This window comes from Dicentrarchus labrax, unplaced genomic scaffold, assembly GCF_905237075.1.
Source record: "Dicentrarchus labrax unplaced genomic scaffold, dlabrax2021, whole genome shotgun sequence".
Taxonomy (NCBI): Eukaryota; Metazoa; Chordata; class Actinopteri; family Moronidae; genus Dicentrarchus; species Dicentrarchus labrax.
The window spans coordinates 7,751,023-7,769,680 of record NW_026136715.1 but is presented as its reverse complement, the minus strand read 5'-3'; the positions used below and the strand labels follow the sequence as shown (position 1 = coordinate 7,769,680).

The 18,658-nt window shown below is 42.4% G+C and overlaps 1 protein-coding gene across 2 annotated transcripts; it reads right to left on the bottom strand.

Annotated features, from left to right (window-relative positions):
- Positions 1 to 2,073: 2,073 nt before the first annotated feature.
- Positions 2,074 to 18,625, bottom strand: zgc:162200 (uncharacterized protein LOC558638 homolog). 2 transcript variants are annotated; one of them, XM_051424811.1, is made up of 10 exons: positions 18,322 to 18,625; positions 16,960 to 17,292; positions 14,527 to 14,739; positions 14,196 to 14,348; positions 11,809 to 12,330; positions 10,157 to 11,032; positions 8,589 to 8,768; positions 7,326 to 7,477; positions 5,814 to 6,174; positions 2,074 to 4,739 (listed from the first exon to the last, which is right to left on the bottom strand). In XM_051424811.1, the coding sequence occupies exons 2-10, from the start codon at positions 17,209 to 17,211 to the stop codon at positions 4,734 to 4,736; spliced, it is 2,715 nt and encodes a 904-aa protein (XP_051280771.1). In that variant the 5' UTR covers positions 17,212 to 17,292; positions 18,322 to 18,625; the 3' UTR covers positions 2,074 to 4,733. The 2 variants fall into 2 exon arrangements, with proteins under 2 accessions (XP_051280771.1, XP_051280772.1); XM_051424812.1 differs by lacking the exon at positions 18,322 to 18,625 and adding an exon at positions 17,569 to 18,304.
- Between the last annotated feature and the right edge of the window lie 33 nt (positions 18,626 to 18,658).

Sequence of the window (18,658 nt, the reverse complement as noted above, 5' to 3'; positions counted from 1 at the left end):
CTGACACCATCCCCCATAACAACTCTACCGGCTCCATCTCACTAACTCCCCCACCCCCAGCTCAGCAGGAGCCTGGGCCTTTCCACAACTCACCGCCTTTGTGCTGTGCCAACTCAAAACCATAACTGACCCACTCCTGGACCCCCTGCGGGTCGCATTCAGAGCCAACAGGTCTGTAGACGATGCATTAAACATGACCCAGCACTTTATCCTCCCAGCCGCTGCACTCCTCAGGGTCCTGTTTGTGGACTTAAGCTCTGCTTTCAACACCATTATCTTGGCTCTGCTACAGGACAAGCTCTCCCAGTTGAGTGTGCCTGACTCCACCTTCAGGTGAATCACAGACTTCCTGTCTGACATGAATCAGCACATGAGGCTGGGGAAGCAGGTCTCTGACTCACGGACCATCAGCACCGGATTCTCCCCAATGCTGCGTCCTTTGCTTTTCTTCCAGTACACCAACAGCTGCACCTCCAGTCATCAGTCCGTCAAGCTCCTGAAGTTCACGGACGACACCACACTCTTTGGGCTCATCTCTGGTGGAGATGAGTCTGTGTACGGGTGGGAAATGGACCATCTGGTCACAGAACATCCTGGAGCTCAACACTCTAAAGACAGTGGAGATGGATGTGGACTACAGAAAGAACCCAGCCCCACCAGCTTCCATCACTCTGTATGACTCCACAGATGAAACTATGAAGTCCTTCTGCTTCTTGGGTACCATCATCACCCAGGACCTCAGGTGGGAGCTGAACATCAATTCCTTCACCAAGAAAGCCGATCAGAAGATTTACTTCCTGTGGCAGCTGAGGAAGTTCAACCTGCCAGAGACATCGATGGTGTACTTTTACACTGCCATCATCGAGTCCATCCTCACCTCCTTCATCACCATCTGGTACGCTGTTGCCACAGCCAAGGACAAGGGCAGACTGCAGCGTATCATTCGCTCTCCCTCCCACCACAAGAGCAGTTTTTTTCCCCGTCTGCAGCTGGCCTTTTCAACGAGGCCCAGGACCCCAACTGACTCTTAAACCCACCACCCACCCTGAATTTATGTGTTACATAATGCACATCCCTTGGGTTATATCTTGGACAAATATCAGTATATATAACACTGCTATCTTGCACATTCCTGCAAATTGTACAGATCTTGAATCCATTTATTTAAATAACGGTTATATTTTACATATTGTCTCTCTTCTTATATATGTTGTCTTTTTATTCTGTTTTTATCTTTATTTATATTTCTTTATGTTTATAATAATGCACCAATTTACCATAGCAAATTCCTTTTATGTGAAAACCTACTTGGCAATAAATAGAATAAATTCTGATAAAGGCAGCTGACGAGTACATTAGGCCAGGGCAAGATAATGCTATCGCCTGTCATGGGGCCCAGTAGATTTTATCCCTTGCAGGGCCAAATGATAGGTCAAAAGCTGTACTTCCACTGCCAAAGATTTCTAGATCATCACTCTATTTGTCTATGTGGGAAACGAGCATTGTAGATTTAGTAATCAATGTACTGATTTGGTGATAACTATGTGATTCTGTATTTGAGTTGTGAGGAAGTCAGATCAGAATCTGCTGATATTCAACTCAGTTACACTGTTGCATTAAAAGGACCATTGTACGGAGGTATTTGACATTTGAATGAATGAGTCAACTTTGTCAGGTTAGCAACTGTTTACCTGATGATATATAAGGCAAGGCACTCTGAAAGTCCCTTCAGAGAACAAACCCTCTCTCCATGCAGCATGAAGTAAAGAGACTTGATCCATCTGTCATCAGTCTGTAATTTCAGAGAACTAGCAGCTCTCAATATTTTAGAAGAATTTCACCTACATTTTATAACCTGGAAATCTTACGCAACACACAACTACAAATAATCCATTAAGATTATAGTATGAGTGCCTCACATACCATGGACAGGCCACATGTATTTGGCAGAAACTTTAGCGCAGAGCAATAGTAGCTCGCTGCATAATCCCAATTAATAAACTGAAAACATCTTCATATTCTATGTTACACACAATTTATACGGTGCTTGAACTCAAAAGGCAAGGATCAATATACAGTGTTGGCTGTGTTTTTATTCTTCATGACAAAAGTGGTTCACAGGTCAATGAAAGGAACTTGCATACACATAAAAAGTTGAGGCCCATCAAATGTATAACGCGGAGTGTGTGCATGTCATCCCTCAAGAACAATTTACACAGAATGCAGAACACATAAATACAGTTAAAATATTATACATCAATGGTAATTAAATTAAACACACATTTGCACAGAGTGAATTAAATAGATTAAGAAATCTATTTACAACCTTCGAAGCAATATGACATGATGTTAAAGCATTTTCACTTTTTAGCGAGCTCACGAATGATCGACCAGTTTCCCTAGTGGTCCAAAAACTGTTATTATCCCTTTCAAAACCTTATTGTAACATTCAATCTAGAGTGTTTGTCGTACATTATGTTCTCAAATTTCCTGCATTCATAATCTTCATACAGTAACTTTTCTCATAATAACAGTTAACTTTAAACATTAAACATAGATACTGACCATTCATTTCAGGGTAAGCGCTTTTCAAATTATTCATTACGGCATGCTGGCTAAAAAGTGAAAATAATTTACCAAAATGAGATATCACCTTAGTCAGTGCTAAAACTGCTCAATGAGTTTCCTCAAAAGACATACCTTCAGAAACATCACAACTACAGTGTTGATAGTAGCCTCTATTAGAAAATGTGATGTAGTCTAAAAACAACAGACAAGATCAAAAACAAGGCACTAAAAAAAAAATATTAATCAGCAGGATGTGGCCTCATCTAAACCACAAGACAGTTGAGCTTGATGTAAATTTTTGATGAAAAAATTTATGTCAACATTTTCTTGCAATCACTTCTCTTTTTTTTGTTTTGTTTAAACAGCCGTTTCTAAATGTGTCCTAAAAAAGGTCATGATTTGGTCTCATCAGGTCAATTCAACTTGAGTTTAAACTGCTTTCAATGAGACAGGTGTTGTCACAATGCCAATGTTAACATATCAGAGCCAGGGCAGAGCCAGGGCAGAGCCATTCTATAAGCAACCCCCTTTGGGGTATCAACAGATACGTACACATCTTTTTTCTTTGTGTATTTTCTTTTCAGAACCCTGACTAGCAAAGCAATGTCATGTTGGAGTTACATCTCACTCTGAAATATTTTGTTTTGCAGAATTTATTTACTTTGTTTCAGTCATAACGTGGTACTAGATGTTAAAATTATGGGACAATATTGTTATTTATTTCAATTCTTCTACAAGCAGCAGCCCTAACAGCAGCCTGTTAGTACTATTAGCATTCATAACTGAAAACAGAGGATGCTGTACCCACAGGAGAAGAAAACTAGCTTGCTGTGGGTAATAACTAGTTCATTACAACATGCTTACTTTGGTAACACACAAAAGCATGGTGACATAGAATGATGAAATACAAAACATAAGTATTGTTGCTTAGCGGTTCAAAGGAGTGACAAAAAGCAGAGGCTGAATGGGAACTGTTATTATGACCACAGAATCAAGTGAAATGAGTGTGGCCCAACATGTTAGTAACAATTTTAGGTAAACCAAGCCACTTTAATTCTTGAGTGATGTGATACAGTGTTGATTAAAGCTCAGCCCAAAAAAACAGGTTAGCCAATGGGATACTTGCAAATGTGCCACTTAACACCCCAGATGACTTCCAAAAGCTGCTTGTTGAGAGAGATGCTAAATGGCTGTTGCAAAAAAGCCAACCACTGTTAACTGAAAGTGAAGGTACATTTCGAAACCCCACCCTAGTCCTAAAGAACAGCAAGAAGTATACAGGCACTGTTCTGACTTGATCTGCATAGTTTGCAAAGTAAGATGCACGTTAAAGATCTCCCAAATCTTGTATCTGATCACTCGGTGTTTGACCTGAGGTGGTGGACTTATGGCTAATCTATTGCCATCAATGAAATGGCATGTTTTCTGACCTATAGTTAAAGGGTGTGGCTGATGGCAAAAGCCAAAGAGCCAGACACATCAAAGGATAAAAAAGGGCATGTGACTGCGCCACCAGAGAAAGGGAGAAACCTCAAGACAATAGCAAGCTCTCTACTTTTAGGGTTCTGTTAGTAAGGCTGCATTGTTCTATAAAAACAACTACCTGGGAGAGCTATCACAGATGATCTAATGGCTTACAGCGACTAAAAGATGCCAGACAGGCCTGACCAGGGTGCCAGACAAAAGGCAAGAGTGTAGAGACATACAGCCTTAAAACAGATCATAGCCTTGAATCAGAGTCTGAGGACAGTAAATACTGTACATGGAAGGTCTGACTTTCTGGAATAAATACTGTCAATGGTTCACCACAACAAACAGCCTTGAACAAGACCAGATGGAAATTGGATCCACTTGGGACAAGACACAGTCAATGACTTCACAGAGCAATGAGCAGCACATTTCTCTTCATCCTTCTCCAGGCTGCATGCAGGTTTCTCCGCTCCAAGCAGGAAAAACCAAGAGGGCGGGATGAGAGATTTTTTTTTCTTTTTTTTTTTTTACTTTTTTAAATCCATGGTTCTGGGGTTCTGGTGGGTAGAGTGGGGAATGTTGCATCTGGGATGGACAGGATGTCTTGAGTCAGGAAAGGAGGAGGGAGCCAGGGAGTCAACATGAAGACAGGTCCTTATGGAGAGAAGGGGGTTTGGAGTAATGGAAGGAGTGTTTCAGCGCTACAGAGACAGGGTGAGACAAAGACAAAAAAACATATTTAGTTCAACTAAAAAAATAAATAAATAAATAAGTGAAAAAGATGAGGGTAATTAATAAGCATAAACAGATCATTACAACATATAAAGGAGCAGCTAACACAGTTAAGCTGAGATGTATAAAACCAAGCAATTCAAACCCAGATAAGCATTAGATCTAAACAAAATATAAATTATATAAAGTATGGGTTATTTATTTTTTTATAACATAATGTATAGATAAAGATAAAGTAGTTTAGTATAGGGAATAGATCTGCTGGCTACACTGTCTCATCGCCTGCGACATGATTTTGAGTGTGAGCTCCGAGCCCTGGCAGGAGTGCCCTGAGCTCTGTGACTAGAACTCCTACTGATATTAATGTGCGATTCCTCAGTGGTTCTACTTGTGGAGGTGGATGATCTATGCCTGGACTCTCTACAGACCCCAGTCATCCTGGTCTTACCGGGTGGATTGTGACCAGAGAGAGATGTGGTTGTCAGGGCCCCTGAAGATTTAGCATTCGGCTGAGAAGAGACGGTGTCTGACTGAAATGTGTTACGGCATGCTGCTGCTTGTACAGAATTAGACCTGTGACCCAACTGTTTTCTTCTCACAGAAGTATCTAAGTTTGGTTTTAGATCAGGCTTTTGTTTATTTTCACCCCATGCTTCAGATGTGTTAGGATATACACACAATGCTTTAGAAGAGGTTAGATTTTCATTTGATGAAGAAAACAAAGAAGACTTTAGCCTGGAGGAAGAGGAAGATACAACGCGAGTTGTAATAAAGGTGTCCTGACGTGCAGGGGCCGAAGCTCTCCGGCCTGACACACCTTTTCTTGAATCTCTGACTTGTGTTTTGACCATTAACTCGCTGTTAACAGAACTGGTGGAGCCTTTACGCATTGGGGAGTAGCCGGGACTCAACTCTGCATTAAAAACATCACTGACACTATGACTTCTAATGAAGGTGGCGTCTCGTGGGATACCCTTGCCTCTTCTTGACCGGCTGCTTGTCTGGGTGGGGTTGTCAGGACAAAGAGAGAGAGGGGTTCTTACAGGGCTCGTGTGGAGGCTTCGGGTTAGACTCCTCAGGTGGTGCGTGGCCATGGCTGGAACGCTGCTGCCGAGAACCGGGCTGGCCCGTGGACTGCTCCTCAGTGGGGGGCGTGCAGGACTGCTTCGGGGGCTCCGTGGAGCCCGGCCCGACTTGGTGGCCAGCTCTTTGGCCCGGGAGCGGCGGGGGCTGCTGTTCAAGCTGTGGGGAGACAGAGGGGCCTCCAGGTCCTCCAAACGCTGAGTAAGAGCCAGTTTCTGCTGTATGGCCATACGCAGCAGAGAATTCAGTGTCTTCTTCTCATCCTCGGCTGCTGCCAGCTGTCTCTGCATCTCATCCAACTGGGTGACATACTGGTCACACCTGAGAGATGCAACATGCACAAGCAGGCAAGAACAAATTATAGCACACCATAGACACACAACATATACACACTTATTTTGATGAATTAATTACTTGTTAAACCATCACAAGTTAACAAAGCACATAGTGATATTTTCACACCGGTTGGTAAGTTAATCGCAAAATTATTGAATTTACATTGATATGAAACCAGGTCAATCTGCAAATCCTCATCATTTGATAAGCTGGTGCCAAAATTATTTAATGTAATACTTAGTTGATCGACTACTACTGAGAAAGAAAAGAAGGGTGCCTGTGAATCACCATAAACTGTAGAAATGCAGTCACTTCAGCCATCCACATGATGGCACCACAAAACCTAATTATAAAGAAGGGGTTATTTTAAAGCTGTAATCTTTAGCCTGTTGCAACAGACAGTAGCAGTCCTTGACGACTGTCTGTTCTCCAATCCTTCTTAAGGATTAATTATATGCCAGCTCATAACTGTCTGGAGAGGGCCTAGACAGGTGATGCATGTCCAAGAAACGTCAGTGATAATTAATACCAAATATTAATTGCTGCTGTCCGTTACAAAAACAGGAAAAAGGCAAGAAAAAGCCAAAAAAAAAACATTAGTTCACTCATTAACCCAATACAAAAACACTCCTTCAATCAATTATCCATGCCCACGGATTCTCAGAAGTGGTTAGTGATTAGTGAGTGAAGTGTGAAGTGTGATCTGCAAGTTTAACCCTTGACAGCACCTTCCCACCCTATCTAATGTGCCACCCGTCTCCCGCCGACATTAGGCTTCTCCTTCCCTAAGGTGACCTGGCTTGATGGGACAAATCTGTCCTTGCCTCCTCCCCCATCGGCACAGGGCAGAGCATGTGGTTCATAATCTTCACGTGAACCAGTGGATTGTCCACAAGCGTAATAAGCATGGTAAGCTTATTACACGAGTGGTAGCAAAAGCTGTACCACAACAAGAGCACCATTACTAAGCATGGACAACACTAGAAAAGTGGCAAAGATAAGAGAGAACTAATTAAAATGTTATAAATTAAAAATTTAATTAAAAATTGACTTTGTCTTGTGACAAAATAAATGGAAGTCTTTCTTTTATAACAGTGTTAAATATATATATAACTCCCCCTCAGAGGAAATCTTACCGACTGGCAAACATGACTCGGAGTGAAGAGAAAGTGGCGGCGTCCTCCTTCAAGGCTTTGAGCTCATTCCGCAGTTTCATCATGGTCTCTGACACCATGCTCTTCTCTGTCTCATACTTGGTTTTCAAATTGGACAGCGCCAACTCTGCAGTCTACATTGACAAAAAAAAAAAAAAAAAGATCATTGCACCATCATTCCCCTTTCAAAGTGGGGTGTTAAAATGCGTATTATCATGTAGGATAGATGGAATATGTTAATAATGCACTTATGTCAAACTGACCGTCATTAACCACCACAAATTCTAGAGAGACCCCAGTCCCAGTTTGTGGTTCTCTTGCATTAGCATACACTTGGGTCACAGAGGTAACCATTAGTTTTTCTAAAAAATAGTTGTCCTGTTCAGGTAGCCAGAATGGAAGTTTCACTTTGGTCGTGAGAAGCTGTAGACTTTATTCACTGAAAACCTGTAACCTGTACATGTGCTTGACTTCACTTTGTCCCTTTAATATGATCACCTTTAACACTGAATGCAATCATTAACGCAAAGTCTCACGTGTAAATAATGTGATTACATCAGAGCAACGAACTGAACCTAGAGTCCTAGAAATCAGACTTGAGAAGGTAAACTACTGTATGTGAGCACAGCCCAGCCAAACAGATTACCTTGAGTGTTTATGTGTGAAAGAGAGAGTGACAGCTAAGGGAATGACAGAAGCAGGTCACGCAATGCTTGAGGCCCAGGACAGGGGAGGGGTAGAAGAGTTCAAGCTCTGAGGAGTGCAACATCACACAGTACTCAAGGTGCAGGACTATGTGAAGCCAACGGACTGTCTAGACAAGACACTGATTATACAGGTCAACCTCACTGCTTATGCTGAGATTATGCATGGATAATAGTGAAGGCTTGCTCTCTTACGTCATCAGGACAACGAATTTAACATTAAAGTGCTGAATAGAGAGTATGTAAAAATATTGGCAGCAGAAGAAAGACTTCATTTCACAACAGACAATCTCTCTGTATCAGGGGAGGTGTTCCATTTTAGTATATTTAAGCCAAAACTAACTTCTTTTTAATGACAAACAACAACAAAAAATCCACTAACTGACCTTGTACATTAGAAGATTACATTTTAGGGAAAGTCCCTCACAGGTCAGGTTTACAGAGCGACTCCCTAAAGCAGAATAGTAGCCTGTTCGACTACAACTGTTTTTAAACAGAGATTGAAGGGAACATTGACTAGCCAGTGCGTGCTGGGACCTACCTGCTTGTTAGCCTTGAGGACCGTCCTAAGGGTCGCAATCTGTTCTCTCTTGGTGCTGAGAAGGGACTTGAGTTTTAGTACTTCTTCCATGAGGCTTTCAGCATCCCGCTCAGACTCTCCGCTGCTGCTCAACCCTGAATAAGGCATTGCGCCTCTCTGACGACAGAGGTCCACTGCCACCTGAGAGAAGTGAAGAGTCGGTAAAAATAAGCGTGTGTTAAACGTCAAAATTTCAGGATGGGGAAATGCTATGTCTTATAGTATTTGGTTAGTTAGTTAGGGATGTCCGGATCAAGGTTTCTTAGCGCCCGATCCAAGTCATTAAATATTGAGTATCCGCCGATACTGTGTCTTGATCTGATACTTGTATTTTCATTACACAGTGCACAAGTCATTAATCCAGTGTGTATGCTTGACAATTAAATATGCATTGTACTTGCATCAATGCCTGCATCAAAGCTGTTCTTAAAGTTTTCTTTTTTACACAATAAAGCATAAAATAACAAACCCTCTGTAATCTTTTTTGCCTTGTCGCTATTGGTGCTTTAGTGCAGCCTTTGCCTGAGTTACCTGAATGAACTGTATTTAGCTGAGTGTTTCCATTGTCTGAACATCTTTTGTATGGATTACATTCATCGTTTGCGCCAATTGGCTTTTTGTTCGCAGGACTTTTGTTGCACTTGCACTTGAGTTTGAGTTAAGCTTGTTGGATCTCTACAGCTCTTCTCCTCAGAGCACAGGCAGCCCCGCCCGAGGTGAAACTCTGCAGCGAGTGGGGCTGCTCCTGCTCTCACTCACACACAGAGCTCAGAGTGGAGGAAAGAAACAGCAGAGAGTTGAAGATGGCTGCACTGTGAGTAACAACAGCTGATGTAAAACAAAAGATCTGATCGGATCAATAAAGCTCAACATTGCCAATACTGATCAGCTAAAAAAATGCCTTGATCTGTGCCGAGACTGATAGTTGAGATTGGATTTGGGGCATCCCTAATTGCAGTGTTTGTTTTTTTTGTCTTTTTAATGTAAAGTATATCAGAATATCACATTATCAACAATGGCCATTAACAAACAAACAATCTGTTAAACATGTTTAAATTAAGTTCAAGATATCTGTAAAATGGTAATATACACCTGTGATGTTAAGAAAGAGTAACTACGTTTTAAACTGTGTGTTTCACTACATAAAAACACAAGTTCACAGAGTTTGTTTTCTGAAAGGATTCTTTAGTGGAGGCCCCAACTCAACTTTGAACCCTGATAATCCAATCCATTCAAACTGAAACACACGTGACAACAAGGCCCACATCAGGTGTTGGATTTGAACAGACACGGGAGCTACTCAACTACATTTAACTGTCTGAGCTGAGCATTAGGTTCAGCAATACATCTGTGAAGGAGTCAAGACCTACACACAGAACAAAAGCCTGTCTTTTAGTAGTTGAGCCATGATGATGGAGTTATAGAATTTATACAAGTTATAACTTTCAGTTCACAAACAATCAAGTACTAGTAGTAGTAACAGCAATAAATGCCTGGCGTACTGTATGGGATAAGCAGTTCTGTCTTACCCGAAGGTGTTTGATCTGGCAACGAATGACTGCTACCAAGTTGCGGACATTGGAAGGGTCCCTGAAATCCAGGGTGGGGGATCCTGGGCAGCTTGGAGAGTCTCCGGTGGCCCCTGCACTGTCCACCTCCCCCATAAACTGCAATGCTGAAGCTTTTGAGACGAACATGTCGTTAGCTCGCGGCTTCTTCTGGGAATTGTGCTGGGGGTAGACATATCTCCGTGCACTACCACCTCCACCACTTGTCCTGGCACCATCCCGGTAGTAGTCTAGGGTGACTCGCTTGGGTGTCAGATTGTTGCACACGCAGATGTGGTGATAGAGGTTGGAGAGCTCCTCAGAGAAAGCCAGCAGCTCTTCCTGGGCGACACTCAAGTGCCCTTCTGAATCAATTGCCACTTTTCGTGTTGCTCCAATCTCCTTCTCCAGCTCACTAATGCGCTCCTGGTCCTGCTTGCTGGACTTGATGCATTGACGGATCTTGTCAGCCAGCTCCTGGGCCTCTGCCCTCCAACGATCCTTCTCCTGCTTGTATCGCTGCTCTAGGGTGATATAACGAGTTCCTGCCTGAGAGAGTTCATCCCGCAGCTTCAGAAGCTCTTCGCTGGCTGAACGCATGCGTGCCTCCAGCACCTCCTTGCTCTTGGTGTCTACTTCATAGTCAAAGACAGCATTTCCACCATCTCCATTCTCTGTCTCATCATGTCCCCTGTCGTCTGCCTCCTGGTTGTGCTGCTGGCTGCTCTGAACAGCTTCCAGCTGCTGGGTGAGAGATCCAACCTTGTCCTCTTTCTGACTGAGTGCCTGTTTAGACATTACCAGCTGCATTTGCAGTTCCTCCACCTTGCTAACCAGACTGCCCTTCTCTCGTTCGGCCTGGGTACACATACACGCACACACAAGAAAATAATTAAAATCTTGCAAGGTATGAACATATAAACAAATCTTAAATGTACTCAAATTACTTAAAGTTGCCCATTAGTTGAATTATCATCCAGGCCTATACTGATTGTTGATTATTTTCCATAAATCAAAAGGACAGTTCTCTGTAAATTTCTCCCCCAACCACCTTTGCTCTTAATGCATTTTTTATGTAAAATAGTGGCTGACCCCATTCAGTTCCACACTCCCAACATCTGGTGGGTAGGACATTGCTAACCCAACCCCCAATTTAAGTGCATCATAAATAATATATTTCCTTCAGACAGCGGGATGCTTCAAGGCATCCTTAATTTAACAAAGTATCCTTTGTTTATGGAGCATAACTGTGTCAGGTGGGAGCTGACTAAACTGATTGGTGAAGTAGATGTTGCAATGTAGTGGCAGGTGTTTTTTATTAATATAGAAAGGCTCACTACCTCACTGACATACAGCGGATGTGGTCTACGACAGGAAGCGTCAGACATCCCTGTCAGCTGGCTTAGACACTAAAACAAACCTGCATGACAACCTCACTAAGCTTATTAAAAGGTGGATATATTTTAAGTTAGCCTGATTAGAGCACTTTCATCTAAACATAAACAGGGTAGGAAATAGCATAGTGAAAGTGGCAGACACTGATTTACTACAACACTATAATAACAAGGAAATAATACCATTTTAATTTTGTTGATCTGTAAGCATTTAGAAGAGTGGCATATATTGTTGCCTACCTGAAGGAGTTGCTGTTTTAGTTTCTGACTGTCTGAAAAGTGTAGCTCACTCAGCAGGTCCGACACCAGCCCAGAGGCTGGAGCACGCAGGAACACGTCACTGTTGCGTGGAGTAGAGTAGCGATGGATGAGGCCATTACTTTTGGAGCCCCCCAAGTGAGGAGGGTGAGCAGAACTGGGAGCAGAGCCAGGACCATTATTAAAGCCACTGTCCTGGTCCTCTCCCTCACCCTCACCCTCACCGTCTCCCTCTCCCCCCTGGCCCTCCTCCTGGCTGTCGTCCAGCTGATCCAAGTGGAGCTCCAGGTTACCCACAGAATCAAAGGGGTTAAGGGTCAGGGCGGAGAGTTCTCGACGCAGACTGTTCTTCTGCTCCCTCTCCTCCTTCAGGGCTTCCAGGGCCTCATCCAGCTGCCTCTCTGCTATTTCTCTCAACCTTGCTGCCTCGTCCAGCTGAGCTCGCAGCTCCTCCTGCTCTTCATTCTTCTGGGTCAGCTCGAGCTTTATCGATTCAAACTCAACCTGAAAGTAACAAGGAGCACAACCAGAAGGCTGTTTTTAATAGGTCTTTCTATGTTTCAGTGTTGTATGAAACACATATGGGTACACATTCTACAGTCAACACATAAATATAAAGATCACTCCATTCAGCACAATAGTGCTACGGTTACACATGTTGGCTCCATGGTCATCAACAATTCTACTTTCTCTTGGAAATGGACATATACAGTTCCTCCCACCGGTGTAGTTTAAATCCTATATATTTTCTTTCTGTAACGATTCCATCCAGTTGGCTCATTTAGTTGCCTTACTTAATCTTTAGTCTCATTATGTTATTGCTCTAGTTTGTTAGGTCTGTGGTGTGGGCCGGGGACCTTTTTGGGCATGACACATAAAATAAATTACCTTACCATACCGCTTTACATACAGTATACATAAAATAACAACATGTATATTTCTTTTCAATAAAATCAACATGCAATTAAAACCGATACTCGGAGTCCATAGTGTTATTTGGAGTTTTCATGTAAAACAACAGAAAAGGATTTCTGACATCAGAGACTGTAAAAGCAAGACTAGGTTCTTATCTAAAGGTCAACTAACGGATCATGCAAATACTAACAAACCTCCCCTACATTTAGAACTAGTCATGGACAGTTTCTCTTGGCAGAGCTGCAACATACACAAAACGCACATTTGCACTTGGAAGCAAATATCTCACACCCTCCGGAATCCAAACAATGGAAGTTTTACATAACTGCATAACATAACAACCCACAAGAACACTGAGCATCCTTTATCATGCAGGACACAACAGTTTGCAGAGCATTGTAAGCACACAGAGTGACATTTGAGATGTTAACAACTTGTAACTTATCGCCCAGCCTTAAACTGTACTGTACTCTGTGGTGCTCTGCTGCATGTGCAAGCTAACATAACATGCATGTGATGTGTATAATCACAACAATTCTGAGAATTTTCAAACAAAACTAAATGCCTGTTCAAAATAATCTCACCAATGAGCAAGCTATCAGTCAGTTGCTGGATGCTACATGATTTCTGACATATAATTATATGACATATATTATTGATATATATTTTTTCCTCCAGCATATTGCCAGAGCAATGCTCCCTTGGACATGATGTCTGGTTCTGGGAATTCACTGACACACACACAAAAAAAAAAAGTAATCAAGAGAAGGATTGTTGTCCTCGGCTGTGGGGGCTACTTCATTTTCAGGAAACAACTCAAATCATCCAGCAACTGGTCTGTTTAGTCTCTTCAACACTGGCTATTCTCCATTCCAGTTGTTATGTCAACAACTGTGTGAGGGAGATTAGAAGCTTGTTGCATACAAAGCAGTTTCATTCTCATGCAGGAAAGGTAAATACAATCAGGGCAGTCAGGTGGTGTCTCAAAAAATTGCTAATAACAAATATATATATATATATGAATGCTAATGTATCAAACTAGCTTGCTTTCTAGCACCATTTTACATTTGCCACAGTATTGTTGATGGGTTTTTAAAGAGCTCTTGCAAGAGGGGGCCATAAGCTAATGCTATTCGGGGGGCCTTGGACGCAGGGAACCCCTTCACTACAACAATGGCCATATTATCCTGTGTTAATAACCACCTATATCTACTTCACATTCAGAAACAGTATACAAGTCCAAAAACACATATAGGAAAACAAACAGAAAAAAACCATAAGATGGTACAATGTTTGTATAAACACATTTTTCTCCATTACTGTATATTTCCACAATATTCAATTAAATATTAGCCATTCTGGATATCTAAATGTTTTATTCCTTATTTACATTTAGAGCCGGTGGGTAAAACTTGTACATATTTGATAAAGTTGTAGCTTGAGTGATAACTGACCTGGTTTTCCTTGAGCACGGACACTTGTTTTTGCAGAGATATGTTCTCATCTTCTAGCTCGCCATTGTCCTGCAACTGCCGCAACTCACGTACTTTATATTCCTTCATCTCATCCCTCAGATGGCCCTTTTCTGCCTCCAGACATTCACACTCCTGTAGAACACAACCCACCGTCAAATACACAATTACCAAATTTATTTCATGCACGTTCATTTTACTTTTAGTGAGGCTACAAAGTTACTCAGGGTTCCATTGTATGTATCATGACGAGACATGGGCTAATTGTATACAGTATAGCACCAGTGAAGCTGTACTGAGCGGGTTGTCATACCTTCTTTAGCTGGGTGGTGAACACCCCAAGTCTATCGATCTCTGCATGGGCATTGCTTAGAGCAAGGCGTGATTGCTTGAGCTCTGCCTGGACTTCTTCAATGCGGGTTGCCATGGCAGCCTCCTTAGTGGCTGTCTCCTGCAGCAAATTCTCCTCCCGGCACTCTCCATCAGCAGCTGCACGTTTCTGGCTGCTCACAGAATCAGCAAATGCCTATACAGAAACAAAAAGGATTGAGGGAACGGCAAAATGTGCAGTATCTAGAAGGCTACAGCATGTTACACATTGGTAAAACATTTGCAGTGCAGACTAAAGAGATATGAGGGCAAGGAATGTGGAAATCTCTAACAAAACAAGGAAATTGGGACTGAAAATCATCACCTTAAATCTGATCACAGTGAGGAAATAGCTGTCAAGGTTTGGTAAATGGACCTGTACTTGTATAGCGCCTTTCTAGTCTTCCGACCACTCAAAGCGCTTTTACACTACGTGTCACATTCACCCTTTCACACACATTCACTCAGTCAAGGCAAAGTCCATCGAACAGAAACTAACATTCATACACATTCACAATGGAGCAATTTAGGGTTCAGTATCTTGCTCAAGGATACTTCGACATGTGGCACCAGGGGCGGGGGATCGAACCCACAACATTCCGATTTAGGAACAACCCGCTCTGCCTCTGAGCCACAGCCGCCCCAACAAGATACCCTAACAGCAGCTTCCACGCTGTTTGACACTGTATTTATATCTAGCCAATCTGATACAGTAAGCCAAATACATTAGACTTAATACTGTAATAGCAAGCATTTCTTCACAGCTTGCCATAATTGGTAACCCATTATGCATCAATGACTGCTGCTGAAAGAACTATCAAATAAGGTGTGAAATGAAAGGAACATGCTACTAAACATGCTCAACTGAACATCGTGGTGTAGTTATATAATGATGCTAATTCATAACACATGAGTCAACTCTGCTTTGTTAAACCCTGCCAAAGCCTAGGTAAGTAAACAGCCAAGAAATTAGGTTCATGCAGATTATTAAAAATATCTGAAATTCTGTACCACTATATCCCTTAAGACATAAAGAGCTTTGCTTGATATGTGGTTATAAAACATCAGTGCGGACCCATTTCAGTGTTATTCTGGCACATATGTATTGTTAAATATCAGCCTGAAAGCGAGATTTTAAACATTTTTCTCTCTACATTTAAAACAAGCGGGTGGAACAATTGCAAAACCAAAAATCTGCCCACATGATAAGCTTGAATTTTATGGGATTACCTTCTTACATAAACCAGTTTTTAAAAGCCTGCTCTAGCAATACTAAATACCTTCGAGGTCCATCTGGGACATCTGTGTGAAAGTTAACAATGACCGAGCAATATTAACCCATCCAGCACTATGTCATATTAATAATAGAACACTAAGGCAATAAGAAGCATATGTCACAATTTCAATACAATCTGTCAAAGGCTTGGATTACATGATTATCTGAGCTTTGGCATACTGGTCTAATCTTTTTATCATGACTATCCGGTGCTAACCTAATTTAATCCCATGATGCTATGCAGTTAAGTATCGAAATCAGTTTAAGATGAACAGAGACAATGTGATGCATTAAAAGCACCGGATATGCTTACTAACTGTCTGTGGAGGTTGCCCTACTCACTAAACAGCCTCTACCCTCTGACGCCATCAGCATCAGATGACATATGAGAGCAAAACTGACTCAGCCTGGGATGACAAGCATCTTCATTGAAAGTATAATATGAGATCACAGCTGTAACAGAACTGTTATTGTGGTAGCAGAAAGTGAGAACTACCAAAAACCACTGAGGAATGAGCAATCAAATTCATGTCATAGCTCACTGGTACATATAAAAAGACAACAATGGTGTCTTTATAGGACTACTAGGTACACTCACCACAAGGCAGCTCATCAGCTGTTAAATTAAAATGAGCAACATTGATAGAGACCTTGTGTCCAAGGAAATGTTACCCATTTAAATACATTACACCAGTACATTATATTTTCTTGTGTATTTATCATATATAAAGCTCACAGCCATTGTTATGTTTATTCCGACTGTAGTCTGTTTTCAACATGGAGGAAAAAAGTGAAATCCAAGAACATTCTGTGAAAATCCATTATACATGCTGGACCAGTTAAAACTGATCAAAGCTGTCAATGCAGGAAATGCATCATAATGGAAAATCTTGTGTTCATGGGACAGTCACTGGGAATTTTTAATTCAGGAAATGCTTGTTTCAATTATAAACAGCACATGATTACACCCAAAACAATTTGATGTAAAGACAAACATTGGTATTTATAAAAGGGAAAAAGACAAAAGAACTGTGTAGTACAAAAAGAAAAACAAGGCTAAGTCTAAATATAACTAGTCTAGAAGGCCTTGGGTGGTCTTACCTCTTTGAGCTGCTGTAGTTCTGCTTTAAGGGCTTCATGCTCCTCTTCCAGCTGCCTGTGTTTCTGCTTGAGAGCAGAACTTTCCTCCAGCACCACCAGGCCATAACGGGCTGCCTGTAGCTTCTCCTCTGTGGCCTCCTGGAGCTCAAGAGTGAGCCGCACCACCTCAGAGTTCAAGTCTCTGCTCCCCATCTCTGCCTCCCCTTCTCCTTCCACTGCTTGACCTGCCGGGTCTGCATCTGCCTCCAGCATCCTTCCCTGGCCTCCCACTTGTCTGCCAATGCTCTACTGGGACTCCTGCCTCCTTCACTCCTCCTCTCTCATTACTCCACACTACAAAAGGGAAAAAACACAAAGATGGTGGTTATGTAAACTACTTAGACCAGCCAGGATGGCAAAGAGGTTTTGTATAAATCACATTGTGACACCATTTGAAGCAAACTGCATAGGGCAAGATTAATCAGGATTAGTTGAATATTTCTACCTTCAACCCAAAAGACTAATCCAAGCCATAAACTACCTAACTGCTGCACTTTTGCAAATATGTCAACCCTGCTTATAACACCAGTTCTAACAAACGCTGTGGGCCTTAAAAAGGCATTTCATTACCCCATGGTATCTAAAGATGGTTACTGATGACTCCTCAACTCCACACAGTTAGCACGCTGCCACTATTACACCAGGATGCGAGGCTGGCCTATACACTGCTAGTCAACATCAGCAACGTTACATCTCCTCAGAATAAGCCGACAGCTAATGGTAGCTACACAGTCGTGACAGCTGGTTGTTGATGCGTAGTATCCCCGAGTGTCCTCCACCAAGTAGCCGTGGAAACAATATCGACTAAGGTTACTTTGAACACCCGTATTGACTGGGTGGGGCGGATCCTCATGTCCTCTTCTTTGACCGAAGATGGAAACACCATCCGCCGGTTGTCCGGTGCAAAATGATGCACATCCCCGTACGCATCTGTTTCGTTTCTCATAGACCAGAAACTAACTCTCAACTGCGTGTAAAATAAAAGGAGAAATGACCTGTAAATATTTTAGCGAAGCCATCTATCCCCTTGCAAGCTGGCATCCTAAAAGGATGGAAAGTAAGAAACCTAACACGACACCGGACTGGGAACAGGACACGGACAGCTAGCAAGAGTAGTCCTAGCCCAACGTTTAATGTAAGACAGCAAATTACACCACGAACTAACTAAAGTTTGCTTCCTAATAAGCTTTAAATGTATAAAGGCTTCGCGGGATTGTCCGACATCGATTACCCCGACTCACTTGGCAGTTTCTACCTCTGATAACGTCCGTTAATTAGCTAACGAACAGATAGCGACCGTTAGCCACCAAACTTGCTACTCACCCGTTGGTCGAGGACGGAGCTCGCCGGTTGAACGTTAACTGCGCACTTCCTCCTGTGGTAACCGTCAGCGGCGACGGTTACTGCTCACGACAGTAGCCAGGGGATACCAGCCCAGGTTACCGAAACGGCCGCTTCACCTTCCTCCCACCCGGTTCTCCCGTTTCACACAGAGAGAGAGAGAGAGAGAGAGAGAGAGAGAGAGAGAGAGAGAGAGAGGTCGGGTCGAAAGCGCGCCGAAAACGTGAAAGCACGATTACCCCCTCTAGCTCGACAACGGCGCAATGCAATTACACCAAGACACTGTCCTTATTCTCTGTATTTGAGTTGGGTATGGTAT